Source organism: Cupressus sempervirens, chromosome 2 (assembly GCF_028749045.1).
Source record: "Cupressus sempervirens isolate cs-2001-9-10 chromosome 2, ASM2874904v1, whole genome shotgun sequence".
Lineage (NCBI taxonomy): Eukaryota > Viridiplantae > Streptophyta > Pinopsida > Cupressales > Cupressaceae > Cupressus > Cupressus sempervirens.
The window spans coordinates 105,033,010-105,049,766 of NC_143119.1; the positions used below are offsets into that span (position 1 = coordinate 105,033,010).

A 16,757-nucleotide genomic window follows, 5' to 3' on the forward strand; every position below is an offset into this window, starting at 1 on the left:
ATATATATATATATAAAAGTTGCATAGATACAGATACAGATATAAATAAAGATACAGTATTGGTTATGGATACGGCCATTTTTTAAGACCACCAATATGTATACCGCTGGACACAACATTAATAAAGAACACACACACATATATTTAACATAGTTTTAAAGTAATTATAGGATATTTTCATTACTTCAATAGCACCATTGACACAAAAATATTTATAAGTCAATTTAACACTTACGATATGTAAACATAGTAAAGTGCATTAGAAGATGACCCGAAAAATGGGTTGCTGAAATAGAAAAACATTTTATTTGTCTTTCTCATTTGGTGCAGGTTTTGTTTAAACGATTTTTTAAAAAATTGCTTTAATAAAGTTTTTATTAAATTAAATTTGGGAAGGTTAATGTCAAATCTTTAAAAAAATCAAATCCCATATTTGTCATGGTTGGGAAATCAAGTTTTTTAAGGCAGACATGGGTACAATATTTGACATGTATCTAGGCAGTCTTGGATACGTTTCCGAATTGGATACGGGGATACGCATTCCCAAGGAGGGACAGCTGTTTCCGGCTACTCTGTATATATATATATATATATATATATATATATATATATATATATATATATATATATATATACATCATTATTTAAGGAACCAATTTTATTTAGAGGATGCCTTTCTCCATTACTGTTATTTCATTAATGTAGCAGTTGTGGATTGGCTGATAGTTTACTTTGGATTAAAAAAAAAATCAATTACTTTTCTAAGTTTAGTAGAAAAATGCACGAAAAAAGGAGGATGAACTGTGTAAAAGAAAAAGCTCCTTTTTGAGTAAACCAAGTAGACCAGGAGGTCAAACCATGACCAATGTAAAAAGCCTCAACATTATGAGGTTATGGTGATACAATCAAGCCAACAACATGCCAGTTACTGGCAATATTTGACATTTTAATTATTTTCATTTAGAACTTTGATTGGTTGCTAGGGCTGTTTTGATGTGTATTGGTCCTTGGATTACCCCCTGTAGGAAAACATCTAGAAGTCAAGGGGTGGGCAGTGGGAAGCATCCTTGTGGAACACCGGTTTCCATGCAGTTGTGTAGTTTTATGCAAAATCACATGTGAACTCAAAGACCCTGCTGTGCTCTATTCTATCAGAGATCCAGAGTTCTTATATAGTTTGATAATTGCTGCACAACTAATCAAAATCTTGCAAGCTTGGTAAGCTTTTTCGTAGGGATTGTAAGTATTCATGCAAGCATGTAGTTGCTACATAACAGTGAAACAAAAAAACATTTGCCAATGTTTATTAGATTGGAGAAGCAGAGAATCCATTCAAGTTTGTAGTTTTAACATAACTACTTGAAAATTATGAAATTCACTTTAATGTCCGTGATTCAGACTTTATGTGTAGATATATGTTTGCAAAACTACAAAGTACTCCTGCATCTGCATCAAACTATAACAAATGCTTAATTAATTTTTTAGTGCTTGAATTCTTTTAATCCTCTTGTAAAACCTATTTTACATTTTATAAACTCGTTTCTTCATATCTCTTTGCCAAAGCATTTTACCAATCTCACTGACTAGCCTTCCTCTGTCTCTTTTCCTTTGCCAGCAAACTCTCTTTTGAATCTTACAACCTTTTCTGCATTCATATTCATTCTTGTGCCCATGCTTGAATTTCTTGTTGCTGGTGCACTAGGATTTATTGTTTGCTTGTTTGATGAATTTTTAAACTTGATTGTAGCTGTGGAGATTTACTCTACTTAAATAGTCAAGCCAATAACAGGTCCTCCATAATAGGAAGGCATGGTTTCCATTTACATTCGCATTCCTCGACAATATCTAGAGGAGATTTAAAAGTTTGGCAGATTTGTTTAGTTGGGATGTGGACATTCTAGGCACCCATGTGATTTATGCCTGATTGGTTACATTTCCCAGATTTTCAGTCCTTGCTTTTCTGGGAAATAGGTTTTTTTTGTCATTTTGTAGTTTTGGCAAATCTATATGTAAACCTTGAAAGCTTGGCTAGCGTTATTTTGTTGGTGTTAAAGTGATCAGATCTATTGTGGATTTAGACTGCGTATATCTTTTACAGGCTATAATCAGATTGAGAAAAATATTTCTCAATTATGAAATAGATACTGAAAAAATACTTATGAGTTCTGATTATTGTATTTACACATCAGAATGGATTTACCATAGATTGATCATACTCCAAGAGGTTTTACTAATTGATTTTGATGTTCCTCTTGGTCCAATCAGATCTGATATGCGTGTGTGTGTGTAAGTTTAATTTGAAGGGACTTGCTAATGAATAGACATGTCTCCAAAAAGTGGAGACATGTCCATTCATTCACATGTCTCTTAGTGCCATTTCATTATTCAAACAAGTGCCCGATTAGTATCAAGGGTTTACACATTAATTTGCCATTATAAATTGTGTATGTTGATACCACAAGAAATGATCTGCATAGGTAATGATATTGGACTCGATCTGATTGGAATCTCTGCACTATCAATCATGTCTTAATCAGAATTACATTTGGAACATGAATTAATAATCTGCAATTTTCAATGTAGTTCGCCATTATACTTGGAACTTGACTATACGATATTTCTATCTGGTCTATGAATGAGAATTAGATTCAAATATTGGATCAATACGATGATATAATTTCAAGCATATAAATATATATGTATGTATATCAGTATGTGTGCATATAATTGTATCATAGTATTAATTATTATCATTCATATATCTGACCGAAGCTATTATTTTTCAACAGTTGGGGAAGTGATGTTTTCTTACTCTTTTGTAGCTGTTACATACCTAAAGCCCCTGAAAGTTAAACAAAACTGACTTGTGTTATTTTTGTTGTGATGTGGAGCCTAATCAGACTTGGAGGTTAACCTTTCCCCAGTTTATTCGATGCGGTTTCTCCCTAGATTATTTCTACGGGGATTTGGGGGCAGCGCCCCTTGCGGGGTCCTAGTGCACTCCATATCGTAGTACAGGTTGGGGTCAAAGGGCAATGCCTTAGCAGGGGTTTTTGGGGGCAGCGCCCCCAAAAGCTCGAGCGACTTTATTATTGTAAAAGGCATCGGCTGTTATTTTTTCTATTGGATGACTTTTTCTGCCCTAATTTTGTAAATGGCAAAAAGCTATTACAAAATGCCTTATGGTTAAAGATTTCATTATGTATGATGAGATTGTAGCTTCTTGCGGTAATGTTGAGCTGTAAGGGATTGCAGATTGTAATCACTGGATAATAAGAATATTGGACTTGCTGTTTGGTGAGTAGCCCAGGGATTGGGTGAACCATGTTAAATCTTTGTGTTTTGTGATCTCTTCGATGCGATTTATTATTTTTTGATATTGGTTATATTTGCATGTAATTGTTATTTCTGTCTTGTTAATACTAACAATTTTGTGGGGAAGTGAAGTTTTCTTACTCTTTTGCAGCTGCTACATTCCTACCAGGAACCCCTGAAAGTTCAACAAAACCTTACTTTGTGGGGAGTTGGCCTCTCCTTGTAGTTTTGCAGCCACTACTCAACCTTATAAAAACTTGAAAGCCTGCTTTTCCCTATTCAGTTATGAGTTTAGACTTCTTTTGTGACCTGGTAGTTCCTATACAACTATATGAGATCTCCAAGATTTGCCAAGGTGTCAGAGTGTTGGGCTTTGAACTACTCAAACACTCCCAAACTCTGCAATAAGATTTATCATTGATTGAGTATCTCAAAAAGTTTCTTTACTTTGCATTTGGTCTGCAAACTTGATTAGGGCTCCTATATCCCATTAAGTGTATTCATATGGCCCAGAAGATAGAGAAATGCAGTAAGAATTTAATGGGGTTAACCTTTCTAAAATTGATAAATTGGAGAAATGGATTGAGGGCACATTGACATGACGTACTTTCTAGCAAGGCTGATAAAGATGACCAAACCCCATTGGCTTGATGCATTCTTGCATACGTAATTATACAAGTTGTTGCTTTCCCTCTTTTGTCCAGTGCCCTGAACTGGTGATTGCTTGTGCCTAACTCTTTGGGCCTAAGAGGAGGCAAATATTGAGTTCTTCAAATGAGAAAGTGTTGCTATTAATGCTATAGTATACTGAGGACATGATAGATATTCTTGAGCATGGGTTATATACAGATTTGATGGTGGAGCCTGTACAACAATATTGTAAACATGATCCAGACAAATACGCGAGAGTTCGTCACAAACACTAGCTCGAGACGCCAAGGACTGTTCTGAATAGAATATTGGAGACACTTGTGAGAATTGGTTTTTAGGAGGACGTTGGTGACATGATGACCTTGTTGAAAAGGATATTGGAGGACCCACCCATGGATAAATTGGTTTATTGTCATTGTTATTGAGAGGAATCAAAATAATGATTTGGTAACACTAATCAGCAATGCCCCCACAACTATCTACTAAAAGTGAGACAAATCACATGGCTCCTCATGACCTCTTACCTTGTCTTTATCCCTGACAGAATAGTAATCTTTCTTTATTTGGAGAGAACCAATTTATGGGCCCCACCTAGTAGAAGTGTGACACAGTATAAAGGCAAGTCAATGATGCCTTCCTTTTCCACACCATTAGGGTGCTAGAAAGTGATCTCAATAAGTACCTTTGAGGGGAAGCTACTGCATCAGTGACACATGGAGTATTGTTTATCCAGTTTCCAACATTCACCTATATTCAAGAATGCAATTTCATGGGGGCTTCTTACAAATTTCCAAAGTATGTTAGTGACAAATAATTATTTTTCAAACTTTGCAAGTATTTGGCTGAAGTGCAAAAAAATCTCTCAAGCAACCACAAGTTAGAAGTCATTTCTGTTATTGAGTTTACTAGCTCATCCTTGGCCCATGCAATCTATGTGGATGTAGAAATAACACAAATAACCATACATTCTTTGGAGAGGAGGCTTGGCTTTGATCTTAGGGTGTCCAGGAAGAGAACTTTGGGGAGTGTATACAGATATGTCCCAACTATGGGGAAATGATGAACATACTATGTGCATGGTTAAAAAAAAAAAAAAAAATGCTGGAGGATAACTTACATGCAGATTCACTCTTTTGGCTTGAATAAAGTTCCTAAAGAGGTAACAAATGATATTGCTGACCTAGTTGACCAACAATACAACGATGAACAAATCATTTTACAGCTTATTTCAAAGATAGATTGGTCAATACCTGAGTTTACTTCCCTAGGAGAAGGCACTAGAGTGGTCACTATAATAGTTTTTTGTGGCTCAAAAGGAGGATCAAGGATTGCAAAGACACCAAAGGAAAATCTCCAAAGAAGGCAATGCTATCATAAGGATCTTCTAAAGGTACATCTGAAAGAATGAGTACTTCTGCATCCTATGTCCTGCACTGGAAGTTGCCCCTTTATAAGTTGTTTCTCAGAACAATGGTGGTGATATTCAGTCTTTTCAGTCCTCAAGAAACAAAGAAAAACTAACCAGACCATTGTTTCACCAATTGTGGCTCTATCGCCTTCTCTTCTTCCATTCTATTAGGTCACCTACACATTCTCTTATGCCTACACCTTTGTCTCTTGGGCATCTCCTGTCACTCCTCTCCTTCTGTAAATCCCCCCTACCCTCCAAGGCCCACTTCATCGCCTAGGGATTTACGTTCACCTGTTTTGTTCTTTGTTATCCATTTAGTTCACTACCAACAGTAAATGTTCTTTTCTCCGCTCAAGCACAGGCAGAAACTCCAAATTGAGCTGTTAAGTAGGTGGATTCATTTGTATTTGCACCTATTTGGTTGATTGAAACTATGAAGAAAAGAATGTGGGTAACCAATATCACAGAACTCCCAAGTCATGGAATCTTTCCTTACCTTGGTGCAGCAACCCAAGATAATGAACATGATCTCTATGCCCATAGATGCTGAAGGAAACGGATATGCAGAAATAGTTATGGAGTTAAGGACTACCAAATCGCTAAGGTAGGTGTGGGGAAATCTACAGGAAAGGGAGATAAGGGAAATATGAAGATAGTCATGATTTCTATCTTCAATAGAATGGACAAAGATGAGAGATTAATGCATAACTCATCGAGAAGATTGACCAATGGATTGCATATGTACAACACTTGGTGAGGCTGGTTCAATCTTTATCGTTGCCAGTTCCTCCAACCATCTCAACTGCTAGTAAAGACTCTATACATGCTGCAAGCAAATTGTCATAATTGTGAAAGCAATGAAGACATGGACACAGAATTTGCTAACACCGACTGGATTTGATTGACGAGGCAATAAATCGGCACCAGAGGATTCAAACTGAAATTGACTGTATCAGCTAATTGAATGCTAAACTTGAAGATGAATGGATGTCTTTGGAATGGAATATTCCACACTTCAAATTCATGATGAAGATTGATTTTTCAATTGTGGTCTTATCTGGTGTTTAAAAAAATGTGTCAGGTTCCTAGGTTGAATGACACAAAGTTGCCAAATGGAGAATGGAGCCACTCGCTGCAAGGGGAGAGGCCAAATAAATAATTTAATAGCCGAGCTTTTGATACAGTGACAGACCTTGAAGAATTTATCAAAAAGATCGTCATTATACTTTTTGGAGCATAATGAATTTGGCTGGTAATTTTAAGGAACAATTGACTAAGCTAATTGAAGTTGAATCATCAAACACATTAGGTGTTGATGTCTTTCCCAATATTGAGTTTGTCAAATTGCAGAACTTGTTCAGCAGTTCCAGGAAAGAGTTGGTAAGATACTGCAGAATGTCTTCAATGGTAGTTCATAGTTAGATTGTTCATTCTATCTGACATATACTCTGATGAGCCAGATCAAGAATATTTCAAGGAGGCGATGGTCAAATTTAGGAAGTATCATCAAGTCCAAGGCACCGAAAGAGAATCGATTGGAATTGAAGATAAGTCAAATCAGCCTTCTTCAAAAGAATGCACCAAAGGTTAATTGGGTGCCAATTTCAGCATGGACTAAAATATTCTAGTATTAACATTTAAGCTACCTTTTGAATAAAATCTTTTATTATACTAATTTAAGTTGCTATCATTTAAATATATTAAATTTTGAGCCCTAGCTTTTCAGTTATTGTGTCCATTTTGCAGAATGTTGTTTAGAAAAGAAAATAAGAAACTGTGAGCTCTTATTTTTGGAAAGATTAATGAGAATTATTTGTTGAACTTTGCGTCTAAATTATTTTCTCTTGATTTGTCATTCATAAATTTGATATTAATCAGTTTTCATTTCATATGCAACTAAATTAACTCTATTTGTAGCTATACAGTTTAATGCACATTCCCAAGTATTTAAAAACAAAAATTTCACTTTTTAAAGTTGTAAACCCTATCTCATGCCAATACAAAGTTTGTTACGACTCTGCAATTATTGTGAATCATTAACTTAGGTTTTTGGTATTCAATAAAGGGAGTCTTCACAGTAATTAAAGTGATTGTTATCCCTTTAACTACTGGTAATTGGCAATGCACCAATTTACTTGCCAACAATAATAAATTGGCAAACCAAAATAGATGTTTTTAGTTGAGCAAAATTGTGTTAGGGTTAGGGTTAGGTTTACGTTTAGACTTAGGGAACACATCAGGAAAAATCACTGCAAATGTAGGAAAAATCATAATACTAAGCTAGAAACTGGCTTTTGGCCAAAAAAAAGTTAAAAACACTTTTTCATTGCCAAAAACCAAATTTTATGGACTGAGTGCTGACTATCACACTTGGTTTGATCTATACAAGATCTCTTCTATGGTAAGCATCCATAAAAGTCTTCAACTAGGGTTCCAAGAAACATATTTACTATTTTGGAAGGGCTTCTTGTAATGATAGACCGCATATCTATGTTACCAAGTTGGTCAATAGCGTGGGTGTACTCAGGTACAACTATTTTTTGTATCAGAATTGGGGTTGATTTGCGATTGATCCATGACATGTATTTTTTTTGCACATGGGTTCATTTGGAAAGATTCATTAGCGTACTAGATAATTCCAGCTATATTTTGGTGATTCCCGTGGTGAAAATTTCAATTGCAATTGTTTGAAGTTTCATCATCAAATTTGCACCTTAAACCTTGAATTGACAGTCATTTTCACTTGCATTTTATAAGATGAGTAGCGAGAGGAAAATAAAAAATTACTGCGTATTATTTTGCAAGTAAGCAACATCACAATAAGTATTTGCAGCGTCACAAATTTCCTTTAATTCTGCAGTCATTTTCACATATTGTTGCTGGCGGTGATGGGGATTCTTGTGATTCTTCTTTAATGTTGATGCTTATGATGTTAATCTTGATGAAGACCTGTATATCGTAGATTATTAATTATATAATTTTAAGATTGAAAAATGGATATCTATTGTGGCATTCTATTTTAACAGACCAATATCAAATTGCTGTATTTCTAATTTGTAGTATTTATGGGATTGTTGTGTGAAATTTCCACTCCATTGCCCCATTGCAAATGGGGACCCCTCTTTTCATTTTAGCTTTAGGTTTTATTGGTGTTTAGGGCCCTAGATAACAACTTTTGTCAAGTCTTGTGACCTTAGCAACAATTTGGTTATGTTAGGGAGATTGAGCTAAAAGTCCAGGTTGAGTGACTTGAGTGTTTGGGTTGTGAGTGCCAGGGATCCTTGTTGGAATTCCTCTAATTAGAGGATTTGCCATGGAAATTCATGTCAGAGGAATCTCTACCAACCTTAGAATTCCTTTTTCTTGATGAACTCTAAATTTGAGGCAAAAGAGTAGAGTCAAGGGAGGCTAATTAGACTAAGTGTTGGAGAAGAAAACATTTTGAGTGAGTTTGGGTTTTGAAGCCAAGAACAATAAAGTCAATGTTGGTGGAATTTTTGAGATTAGAGGAATTCTGTCCTTGGTTGACTTTCTTTCTTATTTACATTTCACAACCAATGACAGTTGTTTTATGTTTAAAGTGAGCATCTACATATAAAAAGGGCTATATAGCCTGGTACACATTGAATGTGAGACTAGGTCCTTGATCTAACGCAACAAGCAACGACCCTTCCACTCCTTCTAGCAATGACACTCAACCTACAACCCAATGGACATCTCCAATTTCACTCACACGGCTTGATCAACCTGTAGCCCAAGTTTTGGAATGTACCAAACAACGAGATTGAGGACTAAACCCTTTGTAGTCCTTCTACACTCAATGCAACATTGCATCAAATTGGGCAATGTAGCCAATTTTCTTAGCTACGAAGCTCATTTCCGGCTCCACCTCATCATTGTGAGCACAATCATTGACAACTTTTTTTGTGGCAGTGTTGTTTTTGGCATGTTTTGTTTGTCAAGCCTCCACAAAGTTTCAACACGCCACAATATCTCATGGACTGTGATTTAATTCACTATAATTTGTAGCTTATAGATCCACATAAAGAGACAATTTGACGCATCTATGAGACGCCAACACATCTCATATCTGCTTCTCTAGCTCTCATTGGCAGCCTAGTCAGTCCCTATGTGCAACAAGGGTACCCTGTTCATGGTTGGGAGTTACACAACAGTCAAAGTCACCCCACATTGATTGCCACCCATGAGGTAGAAGAGAACACACTATTTGCCCATGCCTCCCTGCTCATCACCAAGCATGCCATCTGATTAGCAATACCCTAAGGAGAATGCAAAGGCCTAACTTTGAACACATATTTGATCCGCCTAGCAATCCATGCGATACCTTCTTCTATCTAGCCCATCTCCACTAGTGGTAGTCACAACTTAACACGAAATCCGACCTACAACCCTATAACTTGTAGGTTGGAATAGCTCGTGCAATCGTAGAGCTTTGCTAAAATTTGGTTGCATCTACATATAGAGATCCACCCAAGCGACACTCATTTGGTGACATTGACAAGCCTTCCATAATCTACAACACATTCCAAATCACCTCATTCACAGCCTTGTAGATCCTCAACAACTTGCCCAGATCTATGGTGGTATCAATATTGAAGGGTGGGGCCCACGCTCTCAACACCCACCAAATACACAACCATTGCAATGGAGCTCGTGGCCTTTTCTTAGCCAAAAGCAGGTCATTGCGCAATTAGATCCAGTTTTGCATCCAAATGTCAGTTGCCACATTGTTAGATTACCACGTCATCTAGGAGATCTAGTCATCAACATAGTCAACTAGCTCGTTTTTCCCTCAAATTCATGTACATTGTTAAATTTGACATTATTTAGTCATCAAACAAGGGCCGAAGGATATTTTCTTGTAATAGCCATATGGTTGTCAAATTTAATCATAGATTTTGCTGATGTCATTCGATTGGCTTGCTTGTTTACCTTCACCATTGGATTTTTCACTTTTGCAATTTGACTTCAACAACCTATTGGTGTTTCAAAACTACCAAGCAACACAATACTTGATACCAGAGTTCTGAAAATAAATCTTGGTCTAAGGGTTAGCAACCTCCTATATTCAACTAAGAATACTTCAGATCTGGATCCAACCTCAACAGAATCATAGGGATTCTCTACTCTTTAGGTTTTGCAAAACCAAGGCGAGTGCCCTTGAGGGATATATGGATATATTAACTATTTTATGGTTCTTGACTTCAACATATGCTTATTAACATAATCTTTCTATTTCATTTCTATCCCTTACAACGAAAAATGGTCGCAAAATACTTTACAAATAATCCTTGACAACATCAGCTAAAAATGACATACAAGGGATTATTGCAAATAAGTGCTGACCGACAGTTTAACTCTTCACACAATAAAGTAAAGATTGGTTTGATTTTAATGTTTTGCTTCATGCAACTTCATGGTTTCTTCAACATGCAACTAAATGAATGATCAGTGCCTTGTCCATTGGCATTCAGAGTTTACCCAACAATTTTGACCTAATTAATTGCCTTAAAATCAATTATATCAGCAATTAACCCTAAACCCCATTCTTATGAATATCCTTCTTGTGTAGCTGGAAATCCTATCAATTTAATGGAGCATTTACCTAATTCCTTGAATTCAAATCAACAACAAATTGATACACAACTTATCCTAGCCGCATTAAATTGTATAAACCTTGCTTATACAATCTCAAGATAACTAGTACACAACAATGTAGACAAAATTCAGAGTAAACAGAAATGGCAGAACTTTCCCTTTGTATTAATTTCCTTTGAAAACCACACAGTACTGATGTAAACTCATTATAACTCAAGACAAGACAACATGATCTTTCAATGTCAATGTATTCTCAGATTTGCAGAGAAAAATACATCACAAAGCTAACACTAAGACTTATTGGACCGAATGCAAGATTAGCATAGACTAAAAATTACATGAATTTCGGACCCTTTCTTTAGCCTTGGGATCTCATTTATATAGTATAAGATGCAACAAGCTTTAGGCCTAGAGAAAATAGACAACTGTCCTTAAGACAAAGGGATCTTTTACAAACAAAAAAAGTCATTGTCACCAACAGAATGTTTTTTATCAACGATCTTCTTGGGGTGGGACCACCTATGTTGTAGCCTTTTGTTGTTGTTGCTCTTCCAATTGTGGGACAACTTGATTTGGATATGAGGTGTCAGGTTCTAATATTTGGAAATTTAATACAACTCGTTGATCTCCTTCCAAATCATCATGAACTGACATGCCAACAATTACAATTGGTTTTTTTGCTGCCAAATCATCATTTTGACTACCTGCCTTTGTTTTTGCAACCGATTGATCTTCTTTTCTTTCTTTTGGTGCATATATTATTTGTAATTCATCCGGGTCCACACCACTTTCATCGGTTTTTTTAGATGTCAATTGATTTGATTGGGCAAGATCTGCCATCCATTTGTTGAAAAGTGAGTCATCTGCCCAATTAAAATTCAATATCTCCCGCTGCTTCTTCAAAACATCCTCTCCTAATTTCTTAATTTCATCAAACTCCTTTTTGAAAGAATCAAAGAACATCTGAACTTGAACAACTTCTTCATTTGTTTTGGCAAACCATATGTGGCCCTTTTCATTGATGACATTATTCAATCTGATGCACATTAATTCATCCAGCTCTTTAGCCCATTCTGCTTTATCCTTTAATTTAGCCACAACTTCAAGTGCATGAGGGAAAAGCCCAAAATGCTTATCAAGATATTTTGAAAAATAATTAATAATCCTCTGCTGCAACATAATTCTGTCATTATCAAAATTAGATAAGCCATTTGTCATATCAAAAGTTTTCTCTACCTATTCACAAGAGAGACTGATAACTAAACAACATAAAATTGTAATGTCACTATCCCTACTATTCCACCTTTTCACAATTGGCTTCAAGGTGTCCTCATTACTTTTTTAACTCGTTCCATATATCCATTAGTTTTGACAACTTATCATAGAAAGCAAGCTAGCCTATCTTGTCTACCAGATACATAATGGAGTCTCTTAATTTATTTTCATATTGAACACCCAACTCCACATGTAATGACCATATTTTAGTCCTTTCTTCTTCAAGCTCTTTAGCTGTATATGCTTGTCATCCTTGTGGGGTAGCTGGTATTTCTATGAGGGGAGTTGTATTCAAAGGTGCAATTGGAGGACGAGGAGGATAAGTAATCCTTGGCTGACTAGATTCTTCTCCTATTTTCCTCTTCCCCAATTGTTTCTCCATTTGAGTCATCATCCTATCCATTTGATGCATTCTATTCCCTCTTTCTTCATATGCCTCTAGCAGCTTTTCAAATTTATCATTTAACTCCAAGAATTTGTTCTTGTCCTTGGCAGCAACTACCACTCCAAAATCTGCCATTTCTTTGGTCATCCTAGTAACTTTATCACTGTCCACCTCATCTGCCCTATAAACAATGAGGCTACCTATATGTTCAGCATCTGAGACCTCTTGCATCCTGGTCTTGTCTTTTTTTTGAATAGACCATATTACTAGGGCTTGATGATCATCACTGTATTTCAACTCCTTATGGGCTTGTAAGACTTCTTCCTCAGTTTTGAATTGGGTGTCTTTTGCTTTCCTCATAGTGTCAAAAATCATAGCATTTGCAATATCCCATTCAAGTAATATCAAGACTGCTGAATCTTTTAGCAATTGTGTTCCCCCTTTAGGGTTTATATGTGCAAACTCCTCCATGATACTAGCTTTAACCTCTTCCTCAATTTTAGAGTCCTGTTTGCCAAGTTGCTCTGTTTTAATCAGTTTGCATTTTGCCTCAAAATTGTCAATATTTCTTCTCCACAAAAACTAAGTAAATGCCCTGGATTTAACAAAATTTTCATCATCTAAGAATTCCTTATATGCCTCTTCTCCTATGGGATCAATTTCTTTTCCTCTAAAATCTCCCACGGTGAGGGCTAATGAAGGTATTGGGGACTCTTTCTGGGACTCCTTCCTCTATATCTACTGTGGTAATCACAATGTCATTCTCCCCTCCCATTTGTTTCAATTGTTCCCTTAAGGACACTTCATCTTCTATGCGAAGTGGGGTTTGTGTGGGGGAATACTCTTTAGCCTTGGAAGAGGAACCCTGATCTAGTTTCTGTCTCTTAGAAGCAAGTGCAACAGGTGGGCTCTTAGACAATTGTCTTTTGTAAAGAGGTACATGCCACACACTCTTTTCCACTACATACACCTTGGAAGAGGAACCTTGATCTAGTTTCTGTCTCTTAGAAGCAGGTGCAACAGGTGGGCTTTTAGACAATTGTCTTTTGTAAAGAGGTACATTCCGCACACTCTTTTCCTCTACATATCTAGGCCTTCTTTGCAATGTGTATTGGCCTAGTGATATGATTACCCTATTGGCCAATCTATTTTCTACTTTGGCTGCCTTGTCTAGATAAGTCTAGGTTAAGATTGCCTTTTTCTCATTCAAGGTTTGTATAAAGCCAGCAAAGTTGCTCATAAGAAAATCCCTTTTAGCACCCCAATATTTCTTATCAGCAAGGGGATTGTACTTTGGTTCAAAAGCATTAATAAACTCAAGAATCCTACTATATACTTTCCATTTTTCCTTTCTAACTTCTTGCTCTTGTAAAACAAATTCATTTCTAATTATATCCTTTGGAAAGTATACAAACTATTAATGGGATCTAGCTTTGGTTCTTTCTTTGAACATATCATAAAAACCTTCAAGATCTATAAAACGGGAATGGGATTGTGCCATCTAATATTTTATCCAAAAATTTATCAAAGTGTTTCCACCCCCATCTAGTGATTACAAAACTATGAACAATAGTGAAACCTGGGAAAATTGTACTTCTTGATTGGCTTGCAAGCTCTGCCTCTTCAAGTCCTCCTATCTGCCATAGGATTTTTGCAATTCCAACTTTCAAAGGCACTTGGTAGGGTAGAACATGGGGCTTGCCTTGAAAATCATATATTCTGAAAATAGTTGAGATTGCATACGGGATAATATCTCCCCAATTGTGGCTTACCTTCAACCCTTTGGCAAAATCCTTAGGTCTAATTAATTCTAATAGGGGCTGAGGTATTATACGAATAGTTCCAACCAATATAGTCCTTAGCTTGGAGGCAAAGTATTTGTCAAATCTCACAAAGTTGGCATCTGTAACTTCCCATGTCATATCTGCACTCCACAATTGCACAGGAAGCTTCTCTCCGTCTCTCGCAGTTTCCAGCTTCATCTCTTTAGGAAAATAGAGTGGCCTTTATACAAACATCTATACATAAGCATAGAATACCAGCAGAAAGGCTTTTCTACTTTGGCCTTATTTATACCTACTAGCCCTTTATAGATTTCCTTTGCTAAGTAAGCGACAAACTAAAAAATCGAACTCATACCATACTGTAATGTCTGAGCCATGATGAAAACAATAGAGCCTTGGATATGATCTTGTTCATCTATTCCAAATATCTTGCAAAGAGAAACATACAGTGCTTGTGCTTTGGGGTTAAAGTATTTTTTCAATAATGGCTCTGGAGTATTTGGTATAACCAGGAGTAAATGTCCTATCTTGACAAAATGCTCTTGCAATGGCCCTTTCCTTAAATACACCTTCTAAGCCTCATATCTAGTTTGCAGGTCTTCAAAATTGATTGGTTCGTGCAATGCATGATTAGGGTTTAAAAGAAAAACTTCCCTAATCAATTCAGGTGTAACCTTGAATAAATTTTCCCCAGTATGATTCTTGACTAACCTAGATATAGGATCATATCTTTTTGCAATCAAAGTCAAGAGATCATCATCAAAAAATACCTTAGGAATCACTAACTTGCCAATATCAAAATTCCAAACATTACTCAAAGGGGTATCCAAATTTCTTTCTGAGAACCACTTTCTGAACAACTCCAAACCCTTGGAAGATGTCTCTGAATCCCTTAACCAGTTGGCTTTGTCATATAAACCCTCGTTAATTCGAAAACTAGGGTTTTTTGGCACCAATTGCCTCCCTTTTTCTTTTTCATGTGTAGACTGAGTTAATTATTCTAGAAACTCACTGTGCACATTTCTCTGTTGATAATTTTCCTTCCTAGAAAAATCTCGCTGCGGAGGCATCCTTAATGTCAATGAAAGCAGTCTTAGAAAACAAAACCCTAGGTGATCAAAGGATATATGTACTCACTCACAAAATGCTTGTAATTTTGGAATTCAACACCTCATTGCTCGAAGAAGGAAACTTTTGTTGGATTCTTGCTTAGATTTGAGAATTTTATCATTCAATATTTGATAATTGATCAAAATTCATGTTTTATGAAACATTCCCTCCACACGAACCAGCATTGATCAACAATCATATTTTTAGACACATTATTTTGAAAACCAACTGTAGATTTGCCATGATCGGACAGTTCTATTTCAAACTTTAATGTCTGCACCTTTCTTTTAGAAAATACGCTACATGTTCAGTTGCTTTCTCGCTTTACTTAAAAAGTATGCAACTTTATTATGCGAGAAAGCGACAGTCGTTGATTTGATGTTCGATCAATGACTGAGAAAAATTGTGCAATGGTCACATTTCATAGGTTGGACCCACTTGAACACGCGTCAATCTGTCGCTTTCTCGCTTTGTTTAAAAGATATGCAACTTCCTTTTGCAAGAAAGTGACGATTGTTGATCTTTCAAGATCTAATGATCATCGTGAAATTGACTCTTGGTTGGGGTTCAAGAATAAAACATAACAAAATAAACCCAAGCCAACCCTGGTTAAGAAAAAGACCTACGCACCTGAATAAAGGTATTTAATGGAATTAAAATAAAAGGCTGCCCAAAAAATTATAAATAAAGCATTTTTCAAAGTATTTTAGGGTTTCACTGAGGTTTCCTGCGTAGTCTTAAATTTAAAAGGATAAAACCCTATTTTTGAAAACCTAGGGCACAAACCATACTAGGGCAACATGACATTAAGGGTTTTTATTTAGGGCAAACAAAATGAAATACATAACCCTAATTTCGAATAAGCAATTGGATTTTCACTGAAATATGCAAAAACTTTAAAAGGCGAAAAACCAGGTCAACACAACCCATATCTTGCTCATTCCTGCTCCTTTTTTTTTTGAGCAATGTTTTTAATTTGGTGTCCGATTTCTTGAGTGTCTAGTGGTGGTATTAGTTTTTAATATTGGTGGCTAGTTTGATCATTTTTGCAAATTTGCATGACCGTACCTATCTAATCTTGGATATGATAACTTCAAGAACTTTATTTGGGCACATACAGGAACATTTTTAGGTTTTTTTTTTTTTTGGAAGTGAATGATTTTTTGTGTAGTTTCCAGATCTGCAATCAATTTTCTGTGATTTGGAG

The 16,757-nt window shown here is 36.1% G+C and overlaps 1 protein-coding gene across 4 annotated transcripts in view; it reads left to right on the top strand.

The window, feature by feature from the left end:
* Positions 1-16,757, top strand: part of LOC149571260 (uncharacterized) — a 30,251-nt gene that overhangs the window by 2,456 nt on the left and 11,038 nt on the right. Inside the window, exon 3 of one of the 4 annotated variants that reach the window (XR_016359790.1) lies at positions 2,892-3,332. The exons of 1 other annotated variant lie outside the window; for it this stretch is intronic. Coding sequence is in view for 2 of the 3 variants with exons in the window: in XM_089812817.1 (XP_089668943.1) it covers positions 2,901-3,013 (113 nt within the window). In the remaining variant the exon portion in view is untranslated. Of the gene's footprint in view, positions 1-2,891; positions 3,333-3,466; positions 7,053-16,757 lie in introns of those variants that run through there. 2 more of the 4 variants (XM_089812818.1, XM_089812817.1) reach the window with 2 other exon arrangements.